At 46.8% G+C, this 12602-nt stretch overlaps 1 protein-coding gene across 1 annotated transcript; it reads left to right on the top strand.

The window, feature by feature from the left end:
* Positions 1-3364: 3364 nt before the first annotated feature.
* On the top strand, positions 3365-12354 carry LOC117350052 (H-2 class II histocompatibility antigen, A-Q alpha chain-like). Its single transcript, XM_033923972.1, has 5 exons — positions 3365-3711; positions 7694-7939; positions 8565-8849; positions 11162-11319; positions 12101-12354. Exons 1-4 carry the CDS (start codon positions 3642-3644, stop codon positions 11311-11313), a joined length of 753 nt encoding a protein of 250 aa, XP_033779863.1. The 5' UTR covers positions 3365-3641; the 3' UTR covers positions 11314-11319; positions 12101-12354.
* Positions 12355-12602: the final 248 nt, after the last annotated feature.

Here is a 12602-nt window from a genome sequence, read left to right as displayed (position 1 = left end):
GGGGACGGGACAAGTATATCCCCACCCAACCAGTCTCATCCCATCATCCTTTTAAAAATAAGATTCACAGAACTAGTGTTTAGAGCACCCCTCGCTCATGACCGTGGAGAAGTCTCATGTTGCCCTTTGGATTGTAAGCTCTTTGGGGAAGGGGCTTATCACCATTGTACAGAGCTGTGTATGTCCAGTGGGTCTATAAAAATAAGGATTATTATTATTAACTTTGATGCATATTTTAAAAAATCTGAGGTACACTTGTACATATACTTATTGGGGTACACTGGGAATCAACAATTTTGTCCATAATTAATGAATTCCAATAATCTCTGGCCTTAAAGTCATGTGATGACAAAGCTAGACCCAATCAGAGGGATAAATTTCTGCTGCTGGTGAGTCTCTATGTGGGGCAATTTCTCCAAATGGGTTAGTTTTGCACATACGGCAGAACAGAGTAAGGTTTAAAAAAAAAAAAATAGATGACTCTTTGCCAGGGGATACATCTAGTGGCGTAGCGAGGATGAGAGGCGCCTCTCCCCCACACTTGGCTCCGCCCCCGCTCCCCCCTGCCACATACACCCTCTTTCCCTTCCCCGTACCTCTGATTGTTCACCACCGTGAGCAACGACGTCAACATGGTCCTCGCGACCCTGTCAGATCAACTTCTGATGTCACTTCCTAGGCGTGGCACCTAGAAGAGACATCAGCGGGAGAGCCGGCGCGGTTGCGAGGAGCACATTGCAGGGAGGGATGTGATGCGGTGGTTGAAGCTACAGCCTCAGCACCCTGGGGTTGTGGGTTCAAACCCCGTGCTGCTCCTTGTGACCTTGGGCAAGTCACTTAATCCTCCATGGCCCCAGGTACGTTAGATAGATTGTGAGCCCACCGGGACAGAGAGGGAAAAATGCTTGAGCACCTGATTGTAAAACCGCTTAGATAACCTTGATAGGCGGTATATAAAATCCTAATAAACTAAACTTATGGGGGAAGGGGGGGGCACACATGTGGCAAGAGAAGGCGTGGGATGAGGTGGGGCAGAGAGGAGGAGAGGTGCTGGTGCCCCCGCCACCATAGTGCCCGGGGGCAGACTGCCCCTCCTTACTATGCCACTGGATACATCTTGAAGAAAACTTTATTGAATTTCCGAAGAACCCAACATGGAAGACTTCATCAACAATAATATATAGACTGGAAAAGGTCAAGGAAATCAGAGTGTGGTATATCATTAGAAATAGCACATAACCACCCCCTCCCCACTTTTACAGAGATGCGTTAGGTTTTTTATATCGCCGGCCATGGAGGTTAAAGCTCCAATGCTCATAGAATTCCTATGAGCATTGGAACTCTTACCACCACTGCCGGCGATTAAAAAAAAGCCTAAACGGCTTCGTAAAAGGGGGAGAAAGTGTTGAAATGTATTATTATTTGTTACCACCTGTCAATGGAGGTTGTCTACGCAGTTGACATTCAGGTACTCAAGCATTTTATCCTATCTGTTCCGGCGGGCTCACAATCTATCTAACGTACCTATCCCCTGAAAAAGTGTGCCACAGATTGGGAGACGCTGGTGAAGATGATATGTTTCAACATGTTCCCCCCCCCCCTCTTTTACAAAAGCCGGCAGCGAGGGAAGGTACGGAAAATGCGATGACGCTCATAGGAAAAGAATGGGTGTGAGAGCATTTGCCGTGAGTCACTCGGCTGCGTGGCTTTGTAAAAGGGGGCCTTTATGTGCCGTTTCTGATCATATACCACACTCTGGTTTCCATGACCTTTTTCAGTGTATGTATTATTGACTCCTGATGAAGGCATCATTTTTTCCGAAACGTGGATCCATGTTGAGTTCTTTGGAAATTCAATAAAGTTTTCTTGAAGACGTATTCCCAGGCAAAGAGTCACCTTTTTATTATTATTTATTAGTAAAAGTGGGTTCAGGGGCTACAGCAGATCCCAGGGATAGTCAAATATTCAGGATACTCATGACATAAATGAGCATATCTTGAAAACCTGACTGGCTGTAGGGCTTCCAGGACAGGTTGAGGAAGTCCTTCTTGGTGTCCTAGTGCTGCCTTTGTCCCTTGGCAGAGCAGGTGACAGAACATCAGCTCTCTGGACAGGGCAGCCTCGGAGCACAGCTTATATCAGGAGTCAGCAAGCTCTGGCAGCCTCAAACGATCAGATGTTATTGCATACCTGGCTGCATTTGTGGCTTTGTTCCAAACGCGATCGATTGCCTCTGGACCTGGTTCAGGAAATGACAGGGGGGAAACCTCAGAAAATAGCTGGTCAGCAGTGCAGATTCTACTTTTGAAGGTAATATATAGCAATAATAGTCCACTTTTGAAGGTAATACAGGGTGCCCCCCAAAACACTCCTTGATTTTAAATGATTACAAAACCAAAACTTATTGGAATATGTTTATAAATAAGATGACAGCAAATACAAGTCCTTAAAAGCATGGGTTAGCAAGATCTTACACAATCGCTTGCACTTTCACCCTTATAATCTGCAATTAATGCAGAAGTTATAACCTTCAGACAATGCGATGTTCCTCAAGTGGCCCCCGAGATCACTGGACATTACTGTTTGTGACTTTTTCCTTTGGGGGTACGTACCTCCACTACCCGCAACTATGGATGATCTGCAGGAACGCATCACTGAAGCTATAAACGCGATCACGCCGGATATGCTTCGGAGAGTCTGGTCCGAACTCAATTATCGCGTCGATGTTTGCCGAGTAACAGGTGGGGCGCACATCGAGTGTATTTAATCCTCAGATGCCATATGAAACAGTAGCCTTAAAGGTGAAAGAATATTCCAATAAATGTTGGCTTTGTAACCATTTAAAAATCAAGGAGGGTTTTTGTGGGCACCCTGTATATAGAAATTTAAAAAAACCAAACCCATAAAGGAAATGAGATGATACCTTTGATTTTATTTGCTTTGACTAGCTTTTTTTTTTTTGAGAAACCAGATGTATGAAGTTTAGGCACACAAGCTGCTAGTTCTGATATATTACCTCAGATTGTATTTATAATTTGATAACTTTTTATGCAGAATGTGCAATTCTTTGTAACATATTTAACTCTACACAAAATTCTATGTAACAATATGCCACCTGTAACCCACCTAGAACTCTAATTAATGAGGATTTGGTGGGATATAAGATTGCACATATAATATAACCTAACATCTGGATTTCCCTATCAACAGGCACTCGACATCTGGTGGAACGTAGGGCGACAGAAAGATCTCTTCTACTTGACAACAAATTAGCAAGCAGTAAGGAATATTCCTATTGGCTCTGTGATGTCGGTTGGGTATCTGTTCACCAGTCAAATGCCAGCTAGAGTTAACAGTAAGGAGTTTGTCAGGCTGGCTTAGAGACGACTCAGTGCGGGTCTGCATGTTGAACTGGGCTGTATAGTGTGAGTGACTGTGCATAGGGGAGGCTCCAGCTGCATTTATATAGGGGATATTGTGGTCTGTGTATGCAAGTGACGCTGTAATTGAGTGCATGTGGGTGATACTCTTGGGTGTCTGTAGGTGACTCTGTCTGCAACTGAGTGTGGACAGGTGGGACTGCATCTGCACCGTTCCCCCAGATTCTCTCGGTCCCCGAAAGGAAGACCCCGACGCAGAGGATGGAGGTCTGCTTGTGGGTCCTGGCTCTGTCAGTCCTGACCCTGCCTCAGGGACAGGCTTTAGGAAAAGGTAGGTAAATATTTCCCTTCCCCCTTTACAGATAATACATGAAATAGAGCATGGCAGACTGGCACTTGGCTAATGTTCTAAAAGGGTTAAGTGACAGTCCACAAAGATAGAGAGTATCCACAGTGGTCTAATTCCAAATATTCCACCCAGGTTGCAATTTAAATCAATTCTCCTCTATGTAATCATGAGCCATTTATATACTCAATGGTATAACCAATGTCTTCATAGGATCACATTTGGACTGTCCCATGATCTTTGTTTTCTTATTTAAATCAGTATAATAAACTTATTAATGATGTATCTGATCTTTAGATCGTTGCAAGGGTCGCCTCTCCCGACACGACCGCATTATCTAGAAAATAGCACTTCTCTCCTTTAAATCTCTAGTTACTAAAGAACCGGCATAAGAATTGCCGCTGCTGGGTCAGACCAGTGGTCCATCCTGCCAAACAGTCCGCTCACACGGCGGCCCCCAGGTCAAAGTCCAGTACTCTAAATGAGTCCAGTCTCACCTGTGTATGTCCCAGTTTAGCAGGAACTTGTCCAGCTTAGTCTTGAAACCCTGGAGGGTGTTTTCCCCTACGACAGACTCCGGAAGAGCGTTCCAGTTTTCTGCCACTCTCTGGGTGAAGAAGAACTTCCTTACGTTTGTACGGAATCTATCCCCTTTCAACTTTAGAGAGTGCCCTCTCGTTCTCCCTACCTTGGAGAGGGTGAACAGCCTGTCCTTATCTACTAAGTCTATTCCCTTCAGTATTTTGAATGTTTCGATCATGTCCTCTCAGTCTCCTCTTTTCAAGGGAGAAAAGGCCCAGTTTCTCTAATCTTTCACTGTACGGCAAATCCTCCAGCCCCTTAACCCTTTTAGTCGCTCTTCTCTGGACCCTTTCAAGTAGTACCGTGTCCTTCTTCATGTAGGGCAACCAGTGCTGGACGCAGTACTCCTGGTGAGGGCGCACCATGGCCCAATACAGCAGCATGATAACCTTCTCTGATCTGTTCGTGATCCCCTTCTTTATCATTCCTAGCATTCTGTTCGCCCTTTTCACCGCTGATGCGCATTGCGCGGATGGCTTCATCGACTTGTCAATCAGAACTCCCAAATCTCTTTCCTGGGAAGTCTCTCCAAGTACCGCCCTGGACTTCCTATATTCATGCATGAGATTTTTGTTACCGACATTCATCACTTTGCACTTGCCATGTCGGAGCTTGATTATGCCACTTTGCAGATCTTCGCAATCCCCCTGCGTCTTTACTACTCTGAATAACTTCTTATCCTGCATGATCAGACATGAATCCTAAGATCTTCCTCGCAAAACCTTCTCCATATACCTTCATTGAAAATTATTGGCTTACGTTGGGCCACTTCTTTCGCAGTAACTAGAGAATGACAAGGTGGATGTTACACAATGCGGGTAACCCGCCAAAACGGTGGAGGGGAGAAAGGTGCTCACTGCAGATATGGGGACAAGGCCATCCACTGCCCCATGGAGTGGTGAATGGCCTTGCCCCCGCATTTAAGGGAGGGAACACGTCGGTCACCGATTGCGCACGGCCCACTCCCTTTTTCCTACCTACCCACCTGAATCTATTTATCTCCCTCCCTCCCCCTTACCTTCGCGGCGCATTTTAAGGTTTCAGTCTTGTTGAAAGCCACCGGAGCGTATGTGCAGTCACGCGTGTGTGAGCGGAAGCTTCTCTTCTGATGCAACGTCCGCCCATATACGCACGCGACTGCACGAACACTCCGGCGGCTTTCAACAAGACTGAAATCTTAAAACGTGCCACGAAGGTAAGGGGGAGGGAGATGCATGGACCGTGCGAGGGGTGCCGAAGGGCAGTGAGGTGCTGAGAGGGAAGGGTGGATGCGGGGACAGGGCGGCGAAGGGGACAGTGGGGACGGGGATGGGGCGGTGAAGGGGACGGTGGGGACGGGGATGGGGCGGCGAAGAGGACGGTGGGGACGGGGAAGGGGCGGCGAAGGGGACGGTGGGGACGGGGATGGGGCGGCGAAGAGGACGGTGGGGACGAGGATGGGGCGGCGAAGGGGATGGTGGGGACGGGGATGGGGCGGCGAAGGGGACGGTGGGGACGGGGCTGGGGCGGTGAAGGGGATGGTGGTCCGGTGATGTGGTAGTGACGGGGACAGATTTTTCCCCCCCTTTCATTCTCTAGCAGTTACAGTCCTCACGATATAGAACTCTTTACTTTTGTATATCAGGACGGAAAAAAACTTATCGAAATTTAAGGGATTATTAAAGACTTACTTTTTCCAAGAGGTGTATAACATCTAAAATTTTTTTTTACACATAGAGCCGCTCAATATTTATGATTGCCTCCCCTTCCTACTGTGGTCTTCCCTTTTTGTACACTTTACTTTTAATTTGCAGTTCTCCCAACTTTCCTAACTGTGTCTTGTCAGCCATGTCTTCTTAAGTGATTCTTTGTTAAATTTTTTCTCCCTTTATTATTATAAATTGTAAAACACGTAGAAATTCTGATTTGCGTTCAATCAAATTTTTAATAAACTTGATCTTCCGCAGAGTCGAGGTTCCTCACTAATTATAAAATTCTGCAAAAAAAAAAAAAAAAGGAATCCATTTTTAAAATATAATCATCCGAAGAGAACCACAGCAGAACAGAGAGAAACACTGTAACGCTGTAAATCTCACTTCCTTTTAGCCGGCATCTGAGCTCGTGTTAACGCCATCTTACAAAAGCTTCACTCTCCTTAAAAGGGTTAAGGGCAGGGGCGGGCACAGGAAGGCAAAGCCCTGAGCTATTAATTCTGCTATCAGGGTTTCTCTGAGCAGTATTTTCGAGAGGAGAATTTTTATCGCCTGTGTTTCAAGAACGTTCCGTTCAATAAGTGCACTGAACATCATGGACCCCTGAGGAAGAAGGGTTTTTCGAAACACGGACCGTGTCGGGTGCGTACCATTTAATATCAAGGACTTATTTTGGATATAAAACTTTTTATTTTATTGTCTCAAATAAAATTCCTGTACCTTGTACATGTCCTGCAGATCTTTTTTCTACTGAGCACCCCGGCCTTGAACCTTTGTAAAAGGCTAAACTGCATTGTTTATGGGGCACAGGAGAACTGGGAATTATAGAGCTGCCCAGTTACCCTCCAAACAGGGAACATCTAGACCAGTTCTGCTGTATTATAGAACCAGTAACATGTATTTTAATAGATACATCTTCACTGCTTTGGAAATAAAACACTAATTTAAAAAAAAGAAGCTTTTTTTTAAAAGAAATCAGTTACACCTCTTGCACTCATTTTGCTGTGGGAGTTACTGGAAGCAAGCAACATATCTGGAAAGGATTCTGACAGATAAAATCTGAGAGGATCGGAGAATTGATAATGGGGTGCAGCTTTAGAACAGCCTGTCGAATCCCAACCATAAAGGGATTTTAATAAATCAGCACGTGTAGAAGTTGAAACACAGACCCCCCCACAGAACTAAATGCACGTGGCCTTAAAAAGAAAGCGGCCGTGGTGTGGGGTCCCCAGGCAGTGGCCTAGTAAGGGTGAGCAGCGCCCTTCCCTGCCGCAAGTGCATAGGAAGTGACGTCGGAGGGAGAGCCGACTCTGGGATCGCACTTCATAGGATACAGCACAGACACATAAAGAGCGATAAAGAAGATATGTAAAGAGTTAAATAAGGTATCGTTGTATCTTTGGGATGGGAGAAAGGGCAGGCATTCATTTGTCAAGGGAAAAAGTGTCTTGATCCTGCATCTCATCTCTAGAGGGTCTTTTAGCCCAAGTGGGTTTCCGCATGCAACAAGTGCCAGCCATTTACATATATAAATATGTTTTTCCCTCAAGGACTCTCTCTTCTCTTTGGCTGTTTTTTTCCTCCACTGGTAATTAGCAATTTCTAGTTTGACCCCCCCCCCCCCAAAAAAAAAAAAAAATAAAATCTTGCATCCATTTCTGTTAACACCATCTCTTCTTCCTCCTTCTCCTCAGTGGAGCATATCATGGATCAAGTGGTGTTCTGCCAGACGCAGAGCCCGAAAGGGGAGTACACCCAGAATTACGACGACGAGGAGATGTTCCACGTGGATCTGGAAAAGCAAGAATCTGTCTTTAGACTCGCTGATTTCACCAAATATACCTCCTTTGATGCGCAGGGAGCCCTGGGGATAATGTCGACCTGTTACTACAATCTAAAGATTCTCATGGAGAGCTGGAACATCTCAGCTGGTGAAAACGGTAATGGCATCTTTTGTTTTTAACAAGTACCAGCGCAACTTGTGCGCGTTATAAATGTATCTTATAACAGGGCTGAGACACAGATAAATAATATGCAGTTCTGAAGCCAGACTACATTTCGTTGGTATTTATGGATCACTAATATTCCCCTTAAGGAGTCCTTTGCAATTTACATGAAGAAAAGATATTGGCCGTATCCAGGAGATTACACAGTTACATTCAGTGCTTTCTTAGGGGTTACAATCTTTGCATGGGGGTCGTGACATCTTGATATGTGGGAACGGAGTTTAATGTTTCTGTGTTAAAGCTGGTTTTTTCCTTGTGTTAGCTATTTTGTTAGGTTTTCAGTGCCTGCAAAAACAAGTCCATTTTCCTTTTCTCCTGTATGGGTAGAGTGTAGACAAGGTACGGCTGCGTTTGTGGACCCACCCTGATTTCCATTTATAAAAAAGCTTCTCTATCTCCAGCCCTTTAAAAACTGTAGGATGGGCTCCAGTTGGGATATTCTGCTGCAAAAAGTCACCGATCTCCAAAGACTTCTCTTTCTCATGTCTAACAATCCCCAAGACTAGCCAGGCTGAGCGCAAACATTGGTGAATAACTCTTCTTGTTTTCCTCTCTGCAGTGGCCCCCGAGGTTATGGTGTACCCTGAGGACCCCGTGCTGCTGGGGGAACCCAACACGCTGATTTGTCTCATGAACAAATTTTTCCCACCCGTGATCAACGTCACCTGGCTGAAGAATGGAAAGCGTGTGGTAGAAGGGGTCGGGGAGACGGATTTCTACCCCGTAAGGGATCAGACTTTCCGGAAGTTTCACTACCTGACCTTCGTTCCAGATGTGAAGGACGAATACGCCTGCTCCGTGGAACATTACGGGCTGGACAACAGTCCTCTGGTGAAGCTTTGGAGTAAGTGAAAAGCACCCTAAGGGACAGCGTTGTCTCACATACTACCCTTTCTTCCTTCCCCTATCAGACTCTGCACTCGCCCTTCCAGGCTCTGCCCTCCCTGCCCTATCTTCATACCTCTGCAGATCTGGTGGAGGTGCAGCGGGCTGGAGCAAGCTTTCCAAACTCCTGCCCTGCTGCTAACCGGCTGCGTGATCTAATTCCTTCATATGAGCAGCAGCGTGATTTGGTGTTGCTTCTCGGCGCTGAGCCAGTAAGGAAGTTGCTCAGCGCCGAGAAGCAGCGCCAAATTGCTCAGATGCAGAAATTGGATCACGCAGCCGGTTAGCAGCAGGGCAGGAGTTTGGAAAGCTTGCTCCTGCAAGCTGCACCTCCACCAGCGATTGGCAGAGGACCCGCTGCACCTCCACCAGATCTGCAGAGATATGAAGATAGGGCAGGGAGGGGGGACAGAGGGCAGAGTCTGATAGCGGAAGGAAGGAAGGAAGGGTGCAGAGCCTGACAGGGGAGGGGAGGATGGAAAGGTGCTGGGTGTAGTGTCTGACAGGGGAGGGAAGGGGGCTGGGTGCGGAGCTTAGCAGGGAGGGGGCTGGTGCAGAGCCTGACACTTGAATATTAAGTCACCCGACTTATATTCGAGTCAACCATTTTTCCTCCTTTTTGGGGGGGGAAGGGGGTGTCGACTTATATTCAGATCGACTTATATTCAAGTATATACGGTAATTATTGTACTATAATGCCAATATACCGCACATTATAAAACATCTTATATAGACAGCTTAGGGTGAAGGTGGAGGTGGAACGTAGACAGATAAGATAGAGAAATAGGAGTTAGAGATAAGGGGACTAACGAGTAAAAATTGCACGTCAAGTCAGAAATGGTGCATGAAAATGGTCTCAGCTAGGGAAGGAATGCTTGTGTGTGTGGCTAGATGCTTATCTGCTTCTTCCATTAAAGGCTAGTGGGGACGGGGAATGTAAACAGGGGTCCACTAAAGAGCCTTATTCTCTGGCTGAATCGCATCTCTACTGTTTATATACCACGTAGCTGGACTTCCTTTCATCTCAAGCCTATTCTTGATCCACTTCAACTTGGCTTTCGCCCACTCCATTCCACGGAATCTGCCCTTGCTAAAGTCTCTAAAGGCCTGTTCCTGACCAGATCCAACAGCCTCTCCTCTCTCCTCATCCTTCTCGATACATTTGCAGTTTTGAATACTGTTGATCACCACCTACTCCTCGAAATGCTGTCCTCGCTGGGATTCCAGCTTTCCTGGTTTTCTTCCTATCTCTCCCATCGCACTTTCAGTGTATGTAATGGGGAATCCTCCTCCACTGCTGTCCCGCTGTCAATTGGTGCTCCTCAAGGCTCTATCTTGGGCCCTCTCTTTTTCTCCATCTATACCCACTCCCTCGGTGCACTGATCTTTTATCATGGTTTTCAATATCACCTCTATGTTGATGACTCCCAAATATCTCCAAAGGAATCCAGGTCCGAATCTCAGCCTGCCTGGATGTCTACCTGGATGTCTCAGCCTACTGGATGTCTCATCACCACCTAAAACTGAATACGGCTAAGACTGAGCTCCTTATCTTTCCGCCCCTCCCCCCAACCTCTATTTCTGTGGCCAACACTCTCCTCCTCCATGTCCTCTCCGCTCACAACCTTGGGGGTCTTCTCTCTCCTTCTCCATTCAGATCCAACAAACTGCTAAAGCCTGTTGCTTCTTCCTCTCAGTGGTGTAGAGGGGGTGGCACCCCTCTCCCACTCTCTTGCCGCACGTGTGCGCATGCATCTTCCTCGTACCTTTTTATCTTTGGCATGAGCAGCCATGAACTTGCCGCTTGGGTCAGCTTTGGCACACTCTCTGATGCCACTTTCTAGGCGTGGGTCCTGGAAGTGATGTCAGAGAGTGCACTGAAGCCGACACGAGCAGCCAAAGTTAAAAAGGTATAGGGGAAGGGTCATGCGCACATGGCAGGGGGAGGAGTGGGAAGGGGGGGCAGAGAGCAAGGGGTTCAAACGCCCCGAGGAAGACCATGCCCAGGGTGGACCGCCCCTCTACTCCCCAGCCCCCTGTTTCCTCTATAATATTACCAAAATCTAACCTCTCCTTTCCGAGCACACTACCAGAACCCTTATCCCACTTTCATCACCTCATGCTTAGACTATAGCCAAGGTCCAAACCTGTCCTTAGAATCTGTGTTCTTGTGTTATTTTCTCTAAAACTGCTGCTGAGATTCCTGTGTAATGACTCGGACAAGAATGTGGGATTCCTGCATCTTTATGTCTTGTCACTCTACTTCTACAGATGCTGAGGTCCCCTCTCCTCCCTCTGAAATGACTCAGACAGTGGCTTGTGCCCTGGGAATGGCTGTTGGGATCATCGGGATAATTGTGGGGACCATCCTTATAATCAAAGGGATGAAACATAACAGACAGCACAGGAGAGGCATCAACTGAGTGAGCGTAAGTAGAAAGAGGGGGGCGTGTCATAATCAAACCATGCCCCCAACTCCAGCTCCGCCCACTTTCAGCACTTTAGCCATGTTGAAAAGGAAGCAGTTCGCAAACACTGTGTTTCCACAATTAAACACTTGTTAACCCAGGTAAAAGTTTTCACAATGTCCCCCATAAACACTTAGGGCCGGATTCTGCAACTGGCGTCGGTATCAGCCGGCACCTCCAAAACCAGCACTGGTCAGACCAATGGTTCATCTAGCCCAGCATCCTATCTTTACGGAAGCCAATCCAGGTCCCAAGTACCTGGCAGAAACCCAAAGAGTAGCAACATTCCAGAGCTGAGATTGTGATGTCATAATGCCTCATTCCACCAATACCTAAGAGCCAACCTCATCAGTGATGTCACAATAGCTTGATTGTCCTATAATTGGCTCACATAAGAATAGCCTTACTGGGTCAGACCATCTAGCCCAGTATCCTGTCTTCACGGAGGCCAATCCCCCCAAAAACCCACAACATTCCTGTGGCAAGCGTCACTACAAACCAAATAAGTGCTTTTTGAATATCGGACCCTAAGGATCTAAATTGCAGTGGTCTCAGTCTGTTTGTTGTGGGGGGGTGGGGGGAGGCGGCACCTTTGCATCCACCAGGGGAATATTCTTTTAGTCACTGGGTTTTCTCCTGCAGCCAAAATATGAATTCTCTGTTTAAAAAACTCCTGGTGGCTTACTGGCTAGTAAGAGTCTAATATAAACCCTAACATTTCCTTTTTTAATTTTTTTTTCAGATTGAACCTTCCAGAGAAGATTTCCTGTGAACTTTGCCTGAAACTCAGCCCTGCTTGAGGAACCGTTTCCTCCAACATCATCCGAGCTGCTTTTTCCTCCCTACGCTGCGTTTTGATCTATTGTGTGACCGCTTCAGAGCGAATGCAGATGTAAAAGTGTGAACAATAAAAACTTGCCTTGCGAATTCCCAGAGGCGGCCGCAGCTGGATTAGTTTAGAATTTTGGGATTCCTCGGGATAAAGCCTTAACCTCGGCTCTGTCTTTATATGATTTGTGGGGTGCAGCTTAGCATCCTGTCAGTGAGGTGATGCAACTCTCTCAGATTCCTTCTGCCCTTTTGAGGGGGCTCCTGCGGCATTTCTTATTGGGGTGCAGTTTGGAATCCTGCCCCTTGTGATGTCAGTGAGGTGACAAGGTGATTAGAGAGTTGCGCGGGGACAGAAATCCCACCCATCCCCGCCCGTCCCCAACAGGATCCTCTCCGTCCCCGCCAGGATCCTC

Source organism: Geotrypetes seraphini, chromosome 16, assembly GCF_902459505.1.
Source record: "Geotrypetes seraphini chromosome 16, aGeoSer1.1, whole genome shotgun sequence".
Lineage (NCBI taxonomy): Eukaryota > Metazoa > Chordata > Amphibia > Gymnophiona > Dermophiidae > Geotrypetes > Geotrypetes seraphini.
Note: the sequence above shows the minus strand (reverse complement) of the source record. Positions and strands in the feature narration are given on the sequence as shown.

Excerpts from the sequence above, each read along its gene's own strand:
- LOC117350052 (XM_033923972.1), top strand. The coding sequence starts at position 3,642 with ATGGAGGTCTGCTTGTGGGTCCTGGCTCTGTCAGTCCTGACCCTGCCT. Across the intron at positions 3,712-7,693 it reads GGGACAGGCTTTAGGAAAAG|TGGAGCATATCATGGATCAA; the intron begins GTAGGTAAATAT and ends CCTTCTCCTCAG. Across the intron at positions 8,850-11,161 it reads TCCTCTGGTGAAGCTTTGGA|ATGCTGAGGTCCCCTCTCCT; the intron begins GTAAGTGAAAAG and ends CTACTTCTACAG.